Source organism: Pristiophorus japonicus, chromosome 12, assembly GCF_044704955.1.
Source record: "Pristiophorus japonicus isolate sPriJap1 chromosome 12, sPriJap1.hap1, whole genome shotgun sequence".
In the NCBI taxonomy this organism is placed as follows: Eukaryota; Metazoa; Chordata; class Chondrichthyes; family Pristiophoridae; genus Pristiophorus; species Pristiophorus japonicus.
In genome coordinates this window covers 92,597,553-92,612,329 of record NC_091988.1, presented here as the reverse complement: position 1 = coordinate 92,612,329, position 14,777 = coordinate 92,597,553, and the positions used below count along the sequence as shown (strand labels likewise).

Genomic DNA, 14,777 nt, shown 5'->3' with positions numbered 1-14,777 from the left:
CCCTTACAATTGAATCCCCTATCACTATCGCTCTCTCACTCTTTTTCCTGCCCTCCTGTGCAACAGAGCCAGCCACGGTGCCATGAACTTGGCTGCTGCTGCCCTCCCCTGATGAGTCATCCCCCTCAACAGTACTCAAAGCGGTGTATCTGTTTTGCAGGGGTTGACCACAGGGGACCCCTGCACTACCTTCCTTGCACTGCTCTTCCTGCTGGTCTTCCATTCCCTATCTGCTGTGGACCCTTTACCTGCAGTACGACCAACTCGCTACACATGCTACTCACATCATTCTCAGCATCGTGGATGCTCCAGAGTGAATCCACCCTCAGCTCCAATTCCGCAACGCGGTCCATCAGGAGCTGGAGGCGGATACACTTCCCGCACACGTAGTCGTCAGGAACAGTGGAGTCGTCCCTGAGTTCCCACATGGTACAGGAGGAGCATAACACGTGACCGAGCTGTCTTGCCATGACTTAACTCTTAGATAGGCAACAACAATGCTAAAGTTTACTCACTGTTATAGAAGAGAAAAAAGAAAAACTACTCACCAATCACCAGCCAATCACTTACCCCCTTGGCTGTGACGTCACCTTCCTGTTTCTTTCTACTTTTTTGCCTTCTCCCTGTAGCTGCACAAGTACGTCTTTTATAGGCCTCACCAACGCACCTCCCGACTGCTGCCGACGCAACAGATGTCCGTTCGGGATTCGCTCGGCCGCTGCGATCTTCCAACGAAATATGGAAAGCCTCCTCAAGTTGATTCCAGGGATGGTGGTTTTTCAGGACGACATCCTCATTACGGGTTACGATACTGAAGAACACCTCCACAACCTGGAGGAGGTGCTACGCAGACTGGACCGGGTAGGGCTGCGACTGAAAAAGGTGAAGTGCGTCTTCCTAGCTCCAGAGGTAGAATTCCTGGGGATGAGGGTAGCAGCAGTCGGGATCAGCCCTAATGCGTCCAAGACGGAAGCGATCCAGAGAGCACCCAGACCCCGTAACACAACGGAGCTGCGTTCATTCCTGGGGCTCCTGAACTATTTTGGTAACTTTCTTCCCAAATTGAGCACGCTGCTAGAGCCGCTACACGTGCTCCTATGCAAAGGTCGCGAATGGGTCTGGGGGGACAGCCAGGAAAGGGCTTTTAATAGAGCACGCAAATTGTTATGTTCCAACAATCTGTTAACGCTATACGGCCCATGTGATGCATCGTCCTATGGTGCTGGGTGTGTGCTGCAGCATGTCAATGCCAAGGGTCTGTTACAGCCGGTAGCTTATGCCTCCAGAAGTCTCTCCCAGGCAGAAAGGGGCTACGGGATGGTAGAAAAGGAGGCGCTCGCATGTGTATATGTGGTAAAGAAAATGCACCAATACCTGTTTGGCAGGAAATTTGAGCTGGAGACAGATCACAAACCCCTAAAGTCCCTTTTGGCTGACAACAAGGCCATAAATGCAAATGCATCAGCCCGCATACAGAGGTGGGCACTCACGTTAGCCGCCTATGACTACACAATTCGGCACAGACCGGGCACCGAAAACTGCGCCGATGCACTCAGCAGGCTCCCACTAGCCACCACTGAGGGGGCTACCGAGCATGGTGCTGAGATGGTCATGGCTGTTGAAGCTTTTGGAAGCGAAGGCTCACCCGTGACAGCCCGTCAGATTAAAGTCTGGACAAATAGAGACCCGCTATTGTCTCTCGTCAAGAAATGTGTCCTGAATGGGGACTGGGCAGCCACATACAGGGCATGCCCTGAGAAATTTAAACCATTTCACAGGCGCAAGGATGAACTCTCGATTCAGGCCGATTGCCTACTGTGGGGAAACTGCGTAGTCATGCCCCAGATGGGCAGAGAGGTATTCATCAGAGAACTCCACAATGGGCACCCGGGCATTGTCACGATGGAGGCAATTGCCAAGTCACACGTTTGGTGGCCAGGGATAGACGCAGATCTGGAACTTTGTGTTCGCAGGTGCAACACGTGTGCCCAGCTGGGCCATGCGCCTAGGGAAGACCCCCTTAGCCCCTGGCCATGGCCCACCAAGCCTTGGTCACACATCCATGTGGACTACGCAGGTCCTTTCATGGGGAAAATGTTTTTGGTTGTAGTAGACGCCTACTCCAAATGGATCGAGTGTGACATTTTAAATTCAAGCACATCCTCTGCCACGGTAGAAAGTCTACGGGCAATGTTCGCCGCCCACGGTCTACCGGGCATCTTGGTCAGCGACAATGGCCCGTGCTTCACAAGCACTGAATTCCAGGACTTCATGGCAGGCAATGGAATTAACCATGTTAGAACAGCACCGTTCAAGCCGGCCTCAAACGGCCAGGCAAAACGAGCAGTGCAGATAATCAAACATGGGATGCTCAGAATCCAAGGGGGTTCCCTACAATGCCGCTTATCACACCTCCTGTTGGCCTACAGATCCTGACCACACTCGCTCACAGAGGTTCCACCTGCAGAGCTGCTAATGAAAAGGTCGCTCAAAATCCGGTTATCCCTTATACACCCCACCATGAAAGAAATTGTCGAGAGCAGGCGCCAGTCACAATATCACTACCATGACAGGGATGCGAGGGCACGATGTGTTGATGTAAATGACCCTGTTTTTGTCCTCAACTACGCTGCAGGGCCCAAATGGCTCGCAGGCACTGTGGTTGCCAAAGAGGGAAATAGGATTCTGGTAGTTAAACTTACCAAAGGACAAATCTGCCGCAAACATGTGGATCAAACAAAAAGGAGGTTCAGCAACCCCATAGAAGAAGCAAAGGAAGAACACGATGTAGAGTTCACTCCACCATAGGTGACCGAACACGGGAACCAAAGGGAGGAGAGCCCAGTCACTGTGGGCAGTCCGGACAGGCCTGAGGCACCGCAAACAGCAGACACTCAGGCCAGCGCCCAACAACAGGAGCCCCAACTCAGGCGCTCTACAAGGGAGCGTAAACCACCAGAGAGACTCAACCTGTGATCGTAATAAGACTTTGGGGGGGGGGGGGGGAGGTGATGTCATGTATTCAACCAGCATTGTAACTCATGTACAATCTGACTTAAGTTGTACACTGTGAGAACAATGACCACTAGGTGGTGAACTTGTAGGAGACACTCCTAACCTGGGCCTTCAGGTATAAAAGGGGAAGCTCCACCCACTTCCAGTACTTCTTATCGAGTGGAGGGTAGCCAATGTAACCCCACTTTTTAAAAAAGGAGGGAGAGAGAAAACAGGGAATTATAGACCAGTCAGCCTGACCTCAGTAGTGGGTAAAATGATGGAATCAATTGTTAAGGATGTCATAGCAGCGCATTTGGAAAATGGTGACATGATAGGTCCAAGTCAGCATGGATTTGTGAAGGGGAAATCATGCTTGACAAATCTTCTGGAATTTTTTGAGGATGTTTCCAGTAAAGTGGACAAAGGAGAACCAGTTGATGTAGTATATTTGGACTTTCAGAAGGCTTTCGACAAGGTCCCACACAAGAGATTAATGTGCAAGTTAAAGCACATGGGATTGGGGGTAGTGTGCTGACGTTGATTGAGAACTGGTTGTCAGACAGGAAGCAAAGAGTAGGAGTAAATGGGTACTTTTCAGAATGGCAGGCAGTGACTAGTGGGGTACCGCAAGGTTCTGTGCTGGGGCCCCAGCTGTTTACATTGTACATTAATGATTTAGACGAGGGGATTAAATGTAGTATCTCCAAATTTGCGGATGACACTAAGTTGGGTGGCAGTGTGAGCTGCGAGGAGGATGCTATGAGACTGCAGATTGACTTGGATAGGTTAGGTGAGTGGGCAAATGCATGGCAGATGAAGTATAATGTGGATAAATGTGAGGTTATCCACTTTGGTGGTAAAAACAGAGAGACAGACTATTATCTGAATGGTGACAGATTAGGAAAAGGGAAGGTGCAACGAGACCTGGGTGTCATGGTACATCAGTCATTGAAGGTTGGCATGCAGGTACAGCAGGCGGTTAAGAAAGCAAATGGCATGTTGGCCTTCATAGCGAGGGGATTTGAGTACAGGGGCAGGGAGGTGTTGCTACAGTTGTACAGGGCCTTGGTGAGGCCACACCTGGAGTACTGTGTACAATTTTGGTCTCCTAACTTGAGGAAGGACATTCTTGCTATTGAGGGAGTGCAGCGAAGATTCACCAGACTGATTCCCGGGATAGTGGGACTGACCTATCAAGAAAGACTGGATCAACTGGGCTTGTATTCACTGGAGTTCAGAAGAATGAGAGGGGACCTCATAGAAACGTTTAAAATTCTGACGGGTTTAGACAGGTTAGATGCAGGAAGAATGTTCCCAATGTTGGGGAAGTCCAGAACCAGGGGTCACAGTCTAAGGATAAGGGGTAAGCCATTTAGGACCGAGATGAGGAGAGACTTCTTCACCCAGAGAGTGGTGAACCTGTGGAATTCTCTGCCACAGAAAGTGGTTGGGGCCAATTCACTAAATATATTCAAAAGGGAGTTAGATGAAGTCCTTACTACTCGGGGGATCAAAGGGTATGGCGAGAAAGCAGGAAGGGGGTACTGAAGTTTCATGTTCAGCCATGAACTCATTGAATGGCGGTGCAGGCTAGAAGGGCTGAATGGCCTGCTCCTGCACCTATTTTCTATGTTTCTATGTCACAGACTGACCTCTCAATCATGGGCCTCGTGTGCATTTATACTGTATAGTAAGGACGTATCAGGGACCAATCAGAAATCTGGTGTTGCAAATCGACAAGACCTACAGAGAATTACAATTAAGTCAATTTCCCTCAGAGTGCATTCATTAGTGGTGCTGTAGGTTGAAGTATGATGCTCCATCTAGTAGAGAAGTGTGTAGTTGCAGGCATGGCTGCCTGATAGGTAGCTCTATAATGAACAATCCTGTCAAGATGCTACCTAGAGGCATGGCAGAATAGTTTCTACAAATAAAGCAGTGTGTGACACTTAGAAAATGTAATACGTTTAGTAACTTGGGCTGTGAAAAAACACTCAAGAGCAGTAACATCTGAAAACTTTTTAATAACAGTGAAATTAATTCCTTTCACCAAATATTCTGATACATAAAATTAGAAAATTACACAATCAAGATTTATTACAATTCAAATATGACAGACTTTAAAAAAGATGCACCCCAAGAACAGTGTTTAAGGTATATGTATAAAAACCTCATCATAGTGCCAAGTATAGGTATGAAAACGTAAAGGCAATTCGGACCATTCACACTGCCTCTCCTCAACTTTACAATTACAACAATGCATTCGAGACAACACAGGGTAAATATATCCTACTTAAAAAGCTTGGTGATTTATACAGATTGCAGTGTCGTTATTAGGCTTATTTGGGGATAAAAAAGATATTTGAAAAAGTAGACTTTAGCCAATATGCTTCTTAACCCATTCATGCCCAATGCCAACAGCCACTGCAGTGTAATATGGCTCAAAACCTTCTCTCCCGGGCACAAGCTTAACTTGGAATGACCAAAGCAGTAATTGTACAGCTGGGTGTTTATCACAATTCAAATGGACATAGTGCGAAATTTAGTGGCAACACTAAATTATTTTTAATGGTATGTACTCTCCACAAGTAATCAAATATACAGAACATTGGCTACACAAGAATCTCTCAATGACAGTCTGCACTTGATGCGATTACATTCAATTGCGTTCATTATTTGGCCTCCAGATCTCCGCTTAGTCCCTGCTGAAGGTTGTTCCTCGCCCCAATCTCCAGATCAGTTTTACTTTTAGAAAAGGATGCAGCGTTTCATCAAATTGCCTCACACTTGGAGACATTTACTCAGGAGGAGCAGAGGGAGCAACAGCTCCCCCCGCCCGCCTTTACTGAGGTCGAGTGTACAATCTGGAATTGCAACATTTCCTGTATTGTCTTGGGTTTCGATCAGTCAGTTTGTTTTATTCAGTGGGCACAGGAAATACCGATCAGGATGTGATTCCTCAACAGTCACATCAGTATTTCAAAACAAAATGTGAACAGGTTTATAGGCTGGATTATAAGCTGTACTTGTTTGAGAAAAAGTGTCTTAAAATATCTATTAAAAAGTTCATACCTTTTAATTAATAAGGTAAGCTAAAGATTCAGGGGGGCGTTTTAGTCAAAACTCGATGAGTTGCGAGTTTTCAGGCAAAAGTTGAATTGGCATTACCGTCCAAACAGTTATTTGAGTGAAAAAATCTACAAAATACAGTTAGTGTCAAGTGTAATAACTGGGCTCCAGTAATCTAGTGAAAAACTGAATTCAAAACAGCAACAGAACAGCATCTCCCTCATTAGTTCCGACTCCTTCCTCTTGCTTTCTCACTATCTTCCTCTTGGTCCATTTCTGTCTGTGTCTCTCTTTTGATCTGTGTGTGTGTGTCTATCTGCATGTCTCATGCTGTGTGTGTGTCTGTTCTTGTCTGTCTCTTGGCTTGTGTATCTCTATTGGCCGGAGTGTTGCTCTCTCGGTCTGTGTGTGTGTCTCATCCCCCTTTCTTTTAGCAGTTCTTGTGAACTGCATTCTTCTCGACAAACTGAGTTGTGATAATATACATGTAGAAAGTGTGCAAATTCCAATATTAAACCTCAAAAGTTGCATGAAAACATATTCGGTACTGTTTTCATGCTCTTTCTATAAAACTTAAATGTTGCGATATGATTGCCAGCAGATTTTCCCTATATAAAAGAATTACCGGCAGACTTATTTACCATGTTTGGTGGGTATCTCCTTTCTTTCGGGATGTCAGCACAAATGGAGGGAGACTGTATGTCACACAGCCATGAGGCACCAGTCACCGGTGTGGAGGGTCAATCTAATCTCACTGCCCTGCTCATAGTGCCAGCCCATGGCAGTATAATGTGCCATCAGAATCCTGATCCTCGGTGTAGATCGTCCTGAGGGTCAGTTATATTTCCCTCAGTGACTTAGAAAGGGTTATCTTGCAAGGCGAGGCTCCTGTCGCAAAGTCTCACTGGACTGGAATTAGCGTTTAAGTACTATCCTGTGACCCAAGCTTCTGTCTAGTGAGGTTCTATACTGGGGTTGGAGCCTTGGAAAATGAGCCCCATTCTGTAAAACAAGTGAGTAATTAGTGGAGAGATTCTTCTGCACAGCCCCCCCACCCCACAGAATAGTGTCACACACTGGGGCACAGTTCCACAGATACCGCCAGTCCTTCACTATCTTACTTTAGTGAAGCCGCAGCAGATAGCATCATAATTGTGGAGAAGTTATACAGACAAGCCTGATCCCAACTCACCAGATATCCACACACTCCCAGCAAAGCTTACTGGTCCAGTGCAAGAGGCTTGACTGACTTTATTCCCTCCTTAACCTAGTTGTAGTACCCATTCTACCATCCTGGCGGAGATCAGCAAAGACCAGTGATTGATCCAGGAGCCATCCTGGTCTCGGACTCACCAGACGAGGCATTCAATCACTGAACTATTGAGAGACCTGGAGATTGGTCCGCTGTCTTATTTCTGGATCCGTTGATGAGGAACAACCAACCTAGTTTGGCAGAGTTAACACAACAAGAATGTGTTGAGTTTGATCTGGGATTTAGGGAGGTTAGTGGCAAGGTTGTGCATTTTGGGTGTTGTGTGGAGACACTTTAGGGAGCAGCAACAATCTCCCATCGGGACGGTTACAGAATGCTGCAGCAGCAGCACTTGGCTGGATAGTCTGGGGCATACACCTTGTTCTCAACACCACACGTAAAGTAATTGTATTCTTTGTCTTTCCACTCGTAGAACACTTGAGTGACGGGAATGAACTCAATTATCTGACGCTGTCAAAAAGAAAGGGGAAAAAGTGCAATTTAGTCAAATTTCCTGAGTTTCCTGATTGGAGTCTGAGATTGGTTATTTCAAAGTTCCTGTGTGCGTTACTTTTGTAAAAAAACAAAATAGTGATTTCAATACCTACATATCGAACCAACATAGGGCAGATTAACAACAGCAAAAATTTGCATTTATATAGTGCCTTTAACAGAATAAAACATCCCAAGGCACTTCACGAGAGCGTTATCAGGCAAAAATTGACACAAGCACCGCAAGGAGATGTTAGGACAGATTGATCAAAGAGGTAGTTTTTAAGCAGCATCTTAAAAGAGAAGAGAGGCAACGAGGTTTAGGGAGGGAGCTTAGGGCCGAGGCAGCTGAAAGCGCGGCCACCAATGGGGGAGCGATTAAAATCGGGGACATGCAAGAGGCCAGAATTGGGGTAGTGCAGATATCTTGGCGGATTGTTGGACTAAAGGAGGTTTATAGAGATAGGGAGGGACAAGGCTATGAAGGGATTTTAAAACAAGGATGAGAATTTTAAAATTGTGGCGTTGCCAGACGGGGTAGCCAATGTTGGTCAGCGACCATAAGGGTGATGGGTAAACGGGACTTGGTATGAGTTAGGATATAGGCAGCAGAGTTTTGGATTAGCCAGCCAGGAGATCATTGGAATAGTCAAGTCTACAGGTAATAAAGACATGGGTGAGGATTTCAGCAGAAGATGAGCTGAGCAGGAGTGGGCTCGAGCAATGTTAGAGAGGTGGAGGTAGGTGATCTTGGTGATGGAGCAGATATGTGGTCGGAAACTCATCTCGGGGTCAAATATGACACCAAAGTTGCAAATGGCCTGGTTCAGCCACAGACATTTGCCAGGGAGAGGATTGGAGTCAGTGGGTAAGGAATGGAGTTTGTGACGGGGACCGAAGACAATAGCTTCAGTCTTCCCAATATTTAGTTGGAAGGAAATTTCTGCTCATCCAGTACTGGATGTCGGACAGTGTGACAATTTAGAGGCCGTGGAGGGGTTGAGGGAGGTGGCGATGAGGTAGAATTGGATACCATCACGTACATGTAAAACCTGATGCTGTGTTTTCGGATGATGTCGCCGAGGGGCAGCATGTAGATGAGAAATAGGAGGGGGTGAAGCGTAGATCCTCGGGGGACTCCAGAGGTAACGGTGCGGGAGCAGGAAGAGAAGCCACAGATTAGAGTATGCAAAATAAGTGATATTATTTACTAGTCAACTTCCTGTGGTGTTGCAAAGGAGGAATCAAGTTGCAAGTATAGTCTGGAGGTGACTTGGGGTTAGAAATCAGTGTAATTGATTTCCATTTTAGAAGTCATATATTCTCTCATTTTTTATCCAATGCTTTGATTTTATTATTTATAACTAAATAGCAAAACGTAGGGCAATGTGGGAAGCAGAGAGTAGATGGTTGGAGCGCACAAGTTTCTCTGCCATACCGGCTGAGGTTCTGGGAGATGCAGAACTGAGGTGTTACAGTGCCACCATTGGCTGGAGGGTGTAATTACACAGGCAATTCCCATTATCAATATGGACACAGGAATTTATAATGGAAAAAGTTCACGCGCAATCTGACAAAAATGCAAGGTTTTGTCAACCCAAAGTGCATGCAGACGCAAGATTTTTAATGTATTAAAGTAACCAGTTGAGGTGATTTCAGCCCCTAGATATTGGGCCAATACAGGTGAATCTCTCCGTAAAAACCCCACCAAAAACAAATACATCTGCAAACAAAAGGTGCCAGAGAGAGACACAGTGGGTTACTGCAGGTTTCAGGCACAGCTTGGAACTCACCTGTTGGATTATGCGGGAGGTTCTTGCCAGCTGGACTTGGTGCTGTTGGATAGCCTTCTGAGAGGCCCGATTGACCTGAGCTTCTGGAAATCCGACTATAGGATAGACCTAGGGTGACAAACCAGAGAGATAGGAATTCAAAGGCCATTTCATTCCACAAGGTCAAGCCCAGAGTTCAAAATCAGAATGCACAATTCACTACCTGTATCACACGACTGATTTGCCTGCCCAATGCTGACCCAACTCACTCTTAAAATTACTGATGCTATCAGTATCAGATTGAAAGCATAAGTGGGTCCCCTTTAAGAGACAAGAGAGGTGTGAGAGGTCTAAAGTCTGACAAAAGTTTAAACTATTTCCACCCTCCCCACAGTAGAGGATGCTGGTAAAAGGAAAGAGAAGAACAAAAGAAAGAATTTGCATTTCTATAGCACCTTTCACCTCCATAGGACCTCCCAAAGCGCTTCACAGCCTCTAAAGTAATTGTGAAATTCAGACACTGTTGTAATATAGGTAAATGCAGCAGCCAATTTGCCCACAACAATGTCCCATTAACAGCAACGAGATAAATGGCCAGATAAACTGTTCGAGTGAGGTTGGTTGAGAGATAAATTTTGGCCAGCACATCAGGTGAGATACACTTCTCTTAGAATAGTGCCATGGAAATTTATATGTCCACCTGAGAGGGCAGACGGAGCCTCAGTTTAATCCGAAAGACGGCACCTCCGACAGTGCAGCACTCCCTTAGCACTGCACTGGAGGGTCAGCCTGGATTATGTGCTGAAGTCTCTGGAGAGTGCTACCACTTCAGCCAAGGCTGAAAGAAGACACTTTAAGTTACAAGACATCCTCCTGAAACTGTTGGAAACATTACAGCAGCGTACTGAGGAGGACAACCGATCTTCAAACAAGGATTGTTACTTTATAGGCAACACATACACATGACACTTTCATCCTGTGTAATATGCAGAGTCCGAGGAGGGGAAATGGGTGAATCCTCTTTTCCTAAATAATGCGAGAGAGAGCTTCTTTTTCAATGCCCCGGAATCACGAACGAAACAGGCAGGTATACACTCATTTGCATCTTGCAGTTCCGACAGAAAGATCAGCTAATATTTTCTTGTTGCCACTAAAACAATCTTGACCTGCCTGCAACAATTATGTTTTAATGTTTCTCAGGCAGCTAATAGAAACATAGAAACATAGAAAATAGGTGCAGGAGTAGGCCATTCGGCCCTTCTAGCCTGCACCGCCATTCAATGACTTCATGGCTGAACATGCAACTTCAGTACCCCATTCCTGCTTTCTCACCATACCCCTTGATTCCCCTAGTAGTAAGGACTTCATCTAACTCCTTTTTGAATATATTTAGTGAATTGGCCTCAACAACTTTCTGTGGTAGAGAATTCCACAGGTTCACCACTCTCTGGGTGAAGAAATTCCTCCTCATCTCGGTCCTAAATGGCTTCCCCCTTATCCTTAGACTGTGTCCCCTGGTTCTGGACTTCCCCAACATTGGGAACATTCTTCCTGCATCTAACCTGTCTAACCCCGTCAGAATTTTAAACGTTTCTATGAGGTCCCCTCTCATTCTTCTGAACTCCAGTGAATACAAGCCCAGTTGATCCAGTCTTTCTTGATAGGTCAGTCCCGCCATCCCGGGAATCAGTCTGGTGAACCTTCGCTGCACTCCCTCAATAGCAAGAATGTCCTTCCTCAGGTTAGGAGACCAAAACTGTACACAATACTCCAGGTGTGGCCTCACCAAGGCCCTGTACAATTGTAGCAACACCTCCCTGCCCTTGTACTCAAATCCCCTCGCTATGAAGGCCAACATGCCATTTGCTTTCTTAACCGCCTGCTGTACCTGCATGCCAACCTTCAATGACTGATGTACCATGACACCCAGGTCTCTTTGCACCTGCCCTTTTCCTAATCTGTCACCATTCAGATAATAGTCTGTCTCTCTGTTTTTACCACCAAAGTGGATAACCTCACATTTATCCACATTATACTTCATCTGCCATGCATTTGCCCACTCACCTAACCTATCCAAGTCGCTCTGCAGCCTCATAGAATCCTCCTTGCAGCTCACACTGCCACCCAACTTTGAGTCATCCGCAAATTTGGAGATACTACATTTAATCCCCTCGTCTAAATCATTAATGTACAGTGTAAACAGCTGGGGCCCCAGCACAGAACCTTGCGGTACCCCACTAGTCACTGCCTGCCATTCTGAAAAGTCCCCATTTACTCCTACTCTTTGCTTCCTGTCTGACAACCAGTTCTCAATCCATGTCAGCACACTACCCCCAATCCCATGTGCTTTAACTTTGCACATTAATCTCTTGTGTGGGACCTTGTCGAAAGCCTTCTGAAAGTCCAAATATACCACATCAACTGGTTCTCCCTTGTCCACTCTACTGGAAACATCCTCAAAAAATTCCAGAAGATTTGTCAAGCATGATTTCCCTTTCACAAATCCATGCTGACTTGGACCTATCATATTACCTCTTTCCAAATGCACTGCTATGACATCCTTAATAATTGATTCCATCATTTTACCCACTACCGATGTCAGGCTATAATTCCCTGTTTTCTCTCTCCCTCCTTTTTTAAAAAGTGGGGTTACATTGGCTACCCTCCACTCCATAGGAACTGATCCAGAGTCTATGGAATGTTGGAAAATGACTGTCAATGCATCCACTATTTCCAAGGCCACCTCCTTAAGTACTCTGGGATGCAGTCCATCAGGCCCTGGGGATTTATCGGCCTTCAATCCCATCAATTTCCCCAACACAATTTCCCGACTGATAAAGATTTCCCTCAGTTCCTCCTCCTTTCTAGACCCTCTGACCCCTTTTATATCCGGAAGGTTGTTTGTGTCCTCCTTAGTGAATACCAAACCAAAGTACTTGTTCAATTGGTCTGCCATTTCTTTGTTCCCTGTTATGACTTCCCCTGATTCGGACTGCAGGGGACCTATGTTTGTCTTTACTAACCTTTTTCACTTTACATATCTATAGAAACTTTTGCAATCCGTCTTAATGTTCCCTGCAAGCTTCTTCTCATACTCCATTTTCCCTGCCCTAATCAAACCCTTTGTCCTCCTCTGCTGAGTTCTAAATTTCTCCCAGTCCCCGGGTTCTCTGCTATTTCTGGCCAATTTGTATGCCACTTCCTTGGCTTTAATGCTATCCCTGATTTCCCTTGATAGCCACGGTTGAGCCACCTTCCCTTTTTTATTTTTACGACAGACAGGAATGTACAATTGTTGTAGTTCATCCATGCGGTCTCTAAATGTCTGCCATTGCCCATCCACAGTCAACCCCTTCAGTATCATTCGCCAATCTATCCTAGCCAATTCACGCCTCATACCTTCAAAGTTACCCTTCTTTAAGTTCTGGACCATGGTCTCTGAATTAACTGTTTCATTCTCCATCCTAATGCAGAATTCCACCATATTATGGTCACTCTTCCCCAAGGGGCCTCGCACAACGAGATTGCTAATTAATCCTCTCTCATTACACAACACCCAGTCTAAGATGGCCTCCCCCCTAGTTGGTTCCTCGACATATTGGTCTAAAAAACCATCCCTTATGTACTCCAGGAAATCCTCCTCTACCATATTGCTTCCAGTTTGGTTAACCCAATCTATGTGCATATTAAAGTCACCCATTATAACTGCTGCACCTTTATTGCAAGCACCCCTAATTTCATGTTTGATGCCCTCCCCAACATCACTACTACTGTTTGGAGGTCTGTACACAACTCCCACTAACGTTTTTTGTCCTTTGGTATTCTGCAGCTCTACCCATATAGATTCCACATCATCCAAGCTAATGTCCTTCCGAACTATTGCCTTAATTTGCTCCTTAACCAGCAATGCTACCCCACCTCCTTTTCCTTTTATTCTATCTTTCCTGAATGTTGAATACCCCAATGAGTTACAACTATTATAAATCTCCCAAACTCCCCGAATCCAGTCACCGAGTGCGCAGCTGTGCAACAGAATGGCTGAGCGACAGCAGGGAAATTCCCAATGTACCCACAATACCTAGCACCTGCACAGGTCCCTAGTGGCAAATCCTGCTTCAAAAGTGCAGTGCAGATAAAGTCTGGATTTTCGGCTTTGCTGATTTCGGGGAGGTAATGGCGGCGGGGCGGTAAAGTCTGCACCCAGGAACAGTTTGCGCCTCAGTCAGCAAAATTGGGCAGCTGGGTCCTGAGTGTGGGGCGCAGTGCTAAGGGAGGCGTTGTACACCTCTCTTAGGGTGCTAGGCCAGCTGAGCTTGGGAAAATCACGAGCTAAAGAGCTGGCCCAGGAGCACCCCGAGTGAGATGCCTGGGGAGAAAAAAAAACAGGAAAAACCCCCCCCCACAAAAACACTCTCAGTACATAGCCCAACGCCACCACAACATAAATTGCAAAAAAAATTTAAAGAAAAAACAAATCACATTTAGCGGAGGACGGCATCGCTTACCTCTCTGCAGTCGGTATAGCTGGACCGCCTGATTTCCCAGGCGGTGGCAGCAAAGCATGCTGCGGGGCGTACGGGTCGGGTGGGACTCAAAAAGTGCGCTGGTGTCGCAATCAGGGTCCTTGCACACCGGCTCAGCTCTTCCGGGCGGTGCTGCTCCGTGTCGCCGCGAAACCAGCCCCGGTAACGCCCGTGGGGCGCTGGAGGCTGATCGCCCGCCAAGAGCTCACCGCCGCCATTGCCGGTGCCCCGGGGCACATAAAAGCACAAAAGACTGGAAAATCTACCCCAAAGAATTTTACGAAAGATTAACTTGCCTTCATATCACACCCTTACACATTCTCAGGATGTCCCAACATGCTTCCAAGCCAATGAATTACCTTTGAAAAGCTGCCAACAATTGAAATGCATACAGCGCTCAATTGCTGGATGAAGCAATGTTTGTTTCCCAGTGAGTGTTCTGTGCACCATCTTTCTTTCTCTCTCTCTCGCCTTTCCTATCCTGATCAGATGTTTCTTATACATTCTGTGTCACGTTAGACGGTATCATATATCCAGGCACTGGGGGGAAGAGAGCATCTCAGGGAAAATGTCTTTCCACTCACACAATTTTTTGGGATATGTCTCCCTGTCAACCCCCCCTCCCTCCAAATTCTGGATTCCCCTTAATGTCCCCCTACCTTTTACATGTGT

At 46.2% G+C, this 14,777-nt stretch overlaps 1 protein-coding gene across 1 annotated transcript in view; it reads right to left on the bottom strand.

Annotated features, from left to right (window-relative positions):
• Positions 1-5,001: 5,001 nt before the first annotated feature.
• LOC139277373 (protein SSUH2 homolog) overlaps positions 5,002-14,777 on the bottom strand; it is an 80,289-nt gene continuing 70,513 nt past the window's right edge. The window contains exons 12-13 of the mRNA XM_070895752.1: positions 9,604-9,711; positions 5,002-7,789 (exon numbers count right to left, since the gene is read on the bottom strand). Coding sequence (XP_070751853.1) covers positions 7,646-7,789; positions 9,604-9,711 — 252 coding nt within the window. The 3' untranslated portion in view covers positions 5,002-7,645. The remainder of the gene's footprint in view (positions 7,790-9,603; positions 9,712-14,777) is intronic.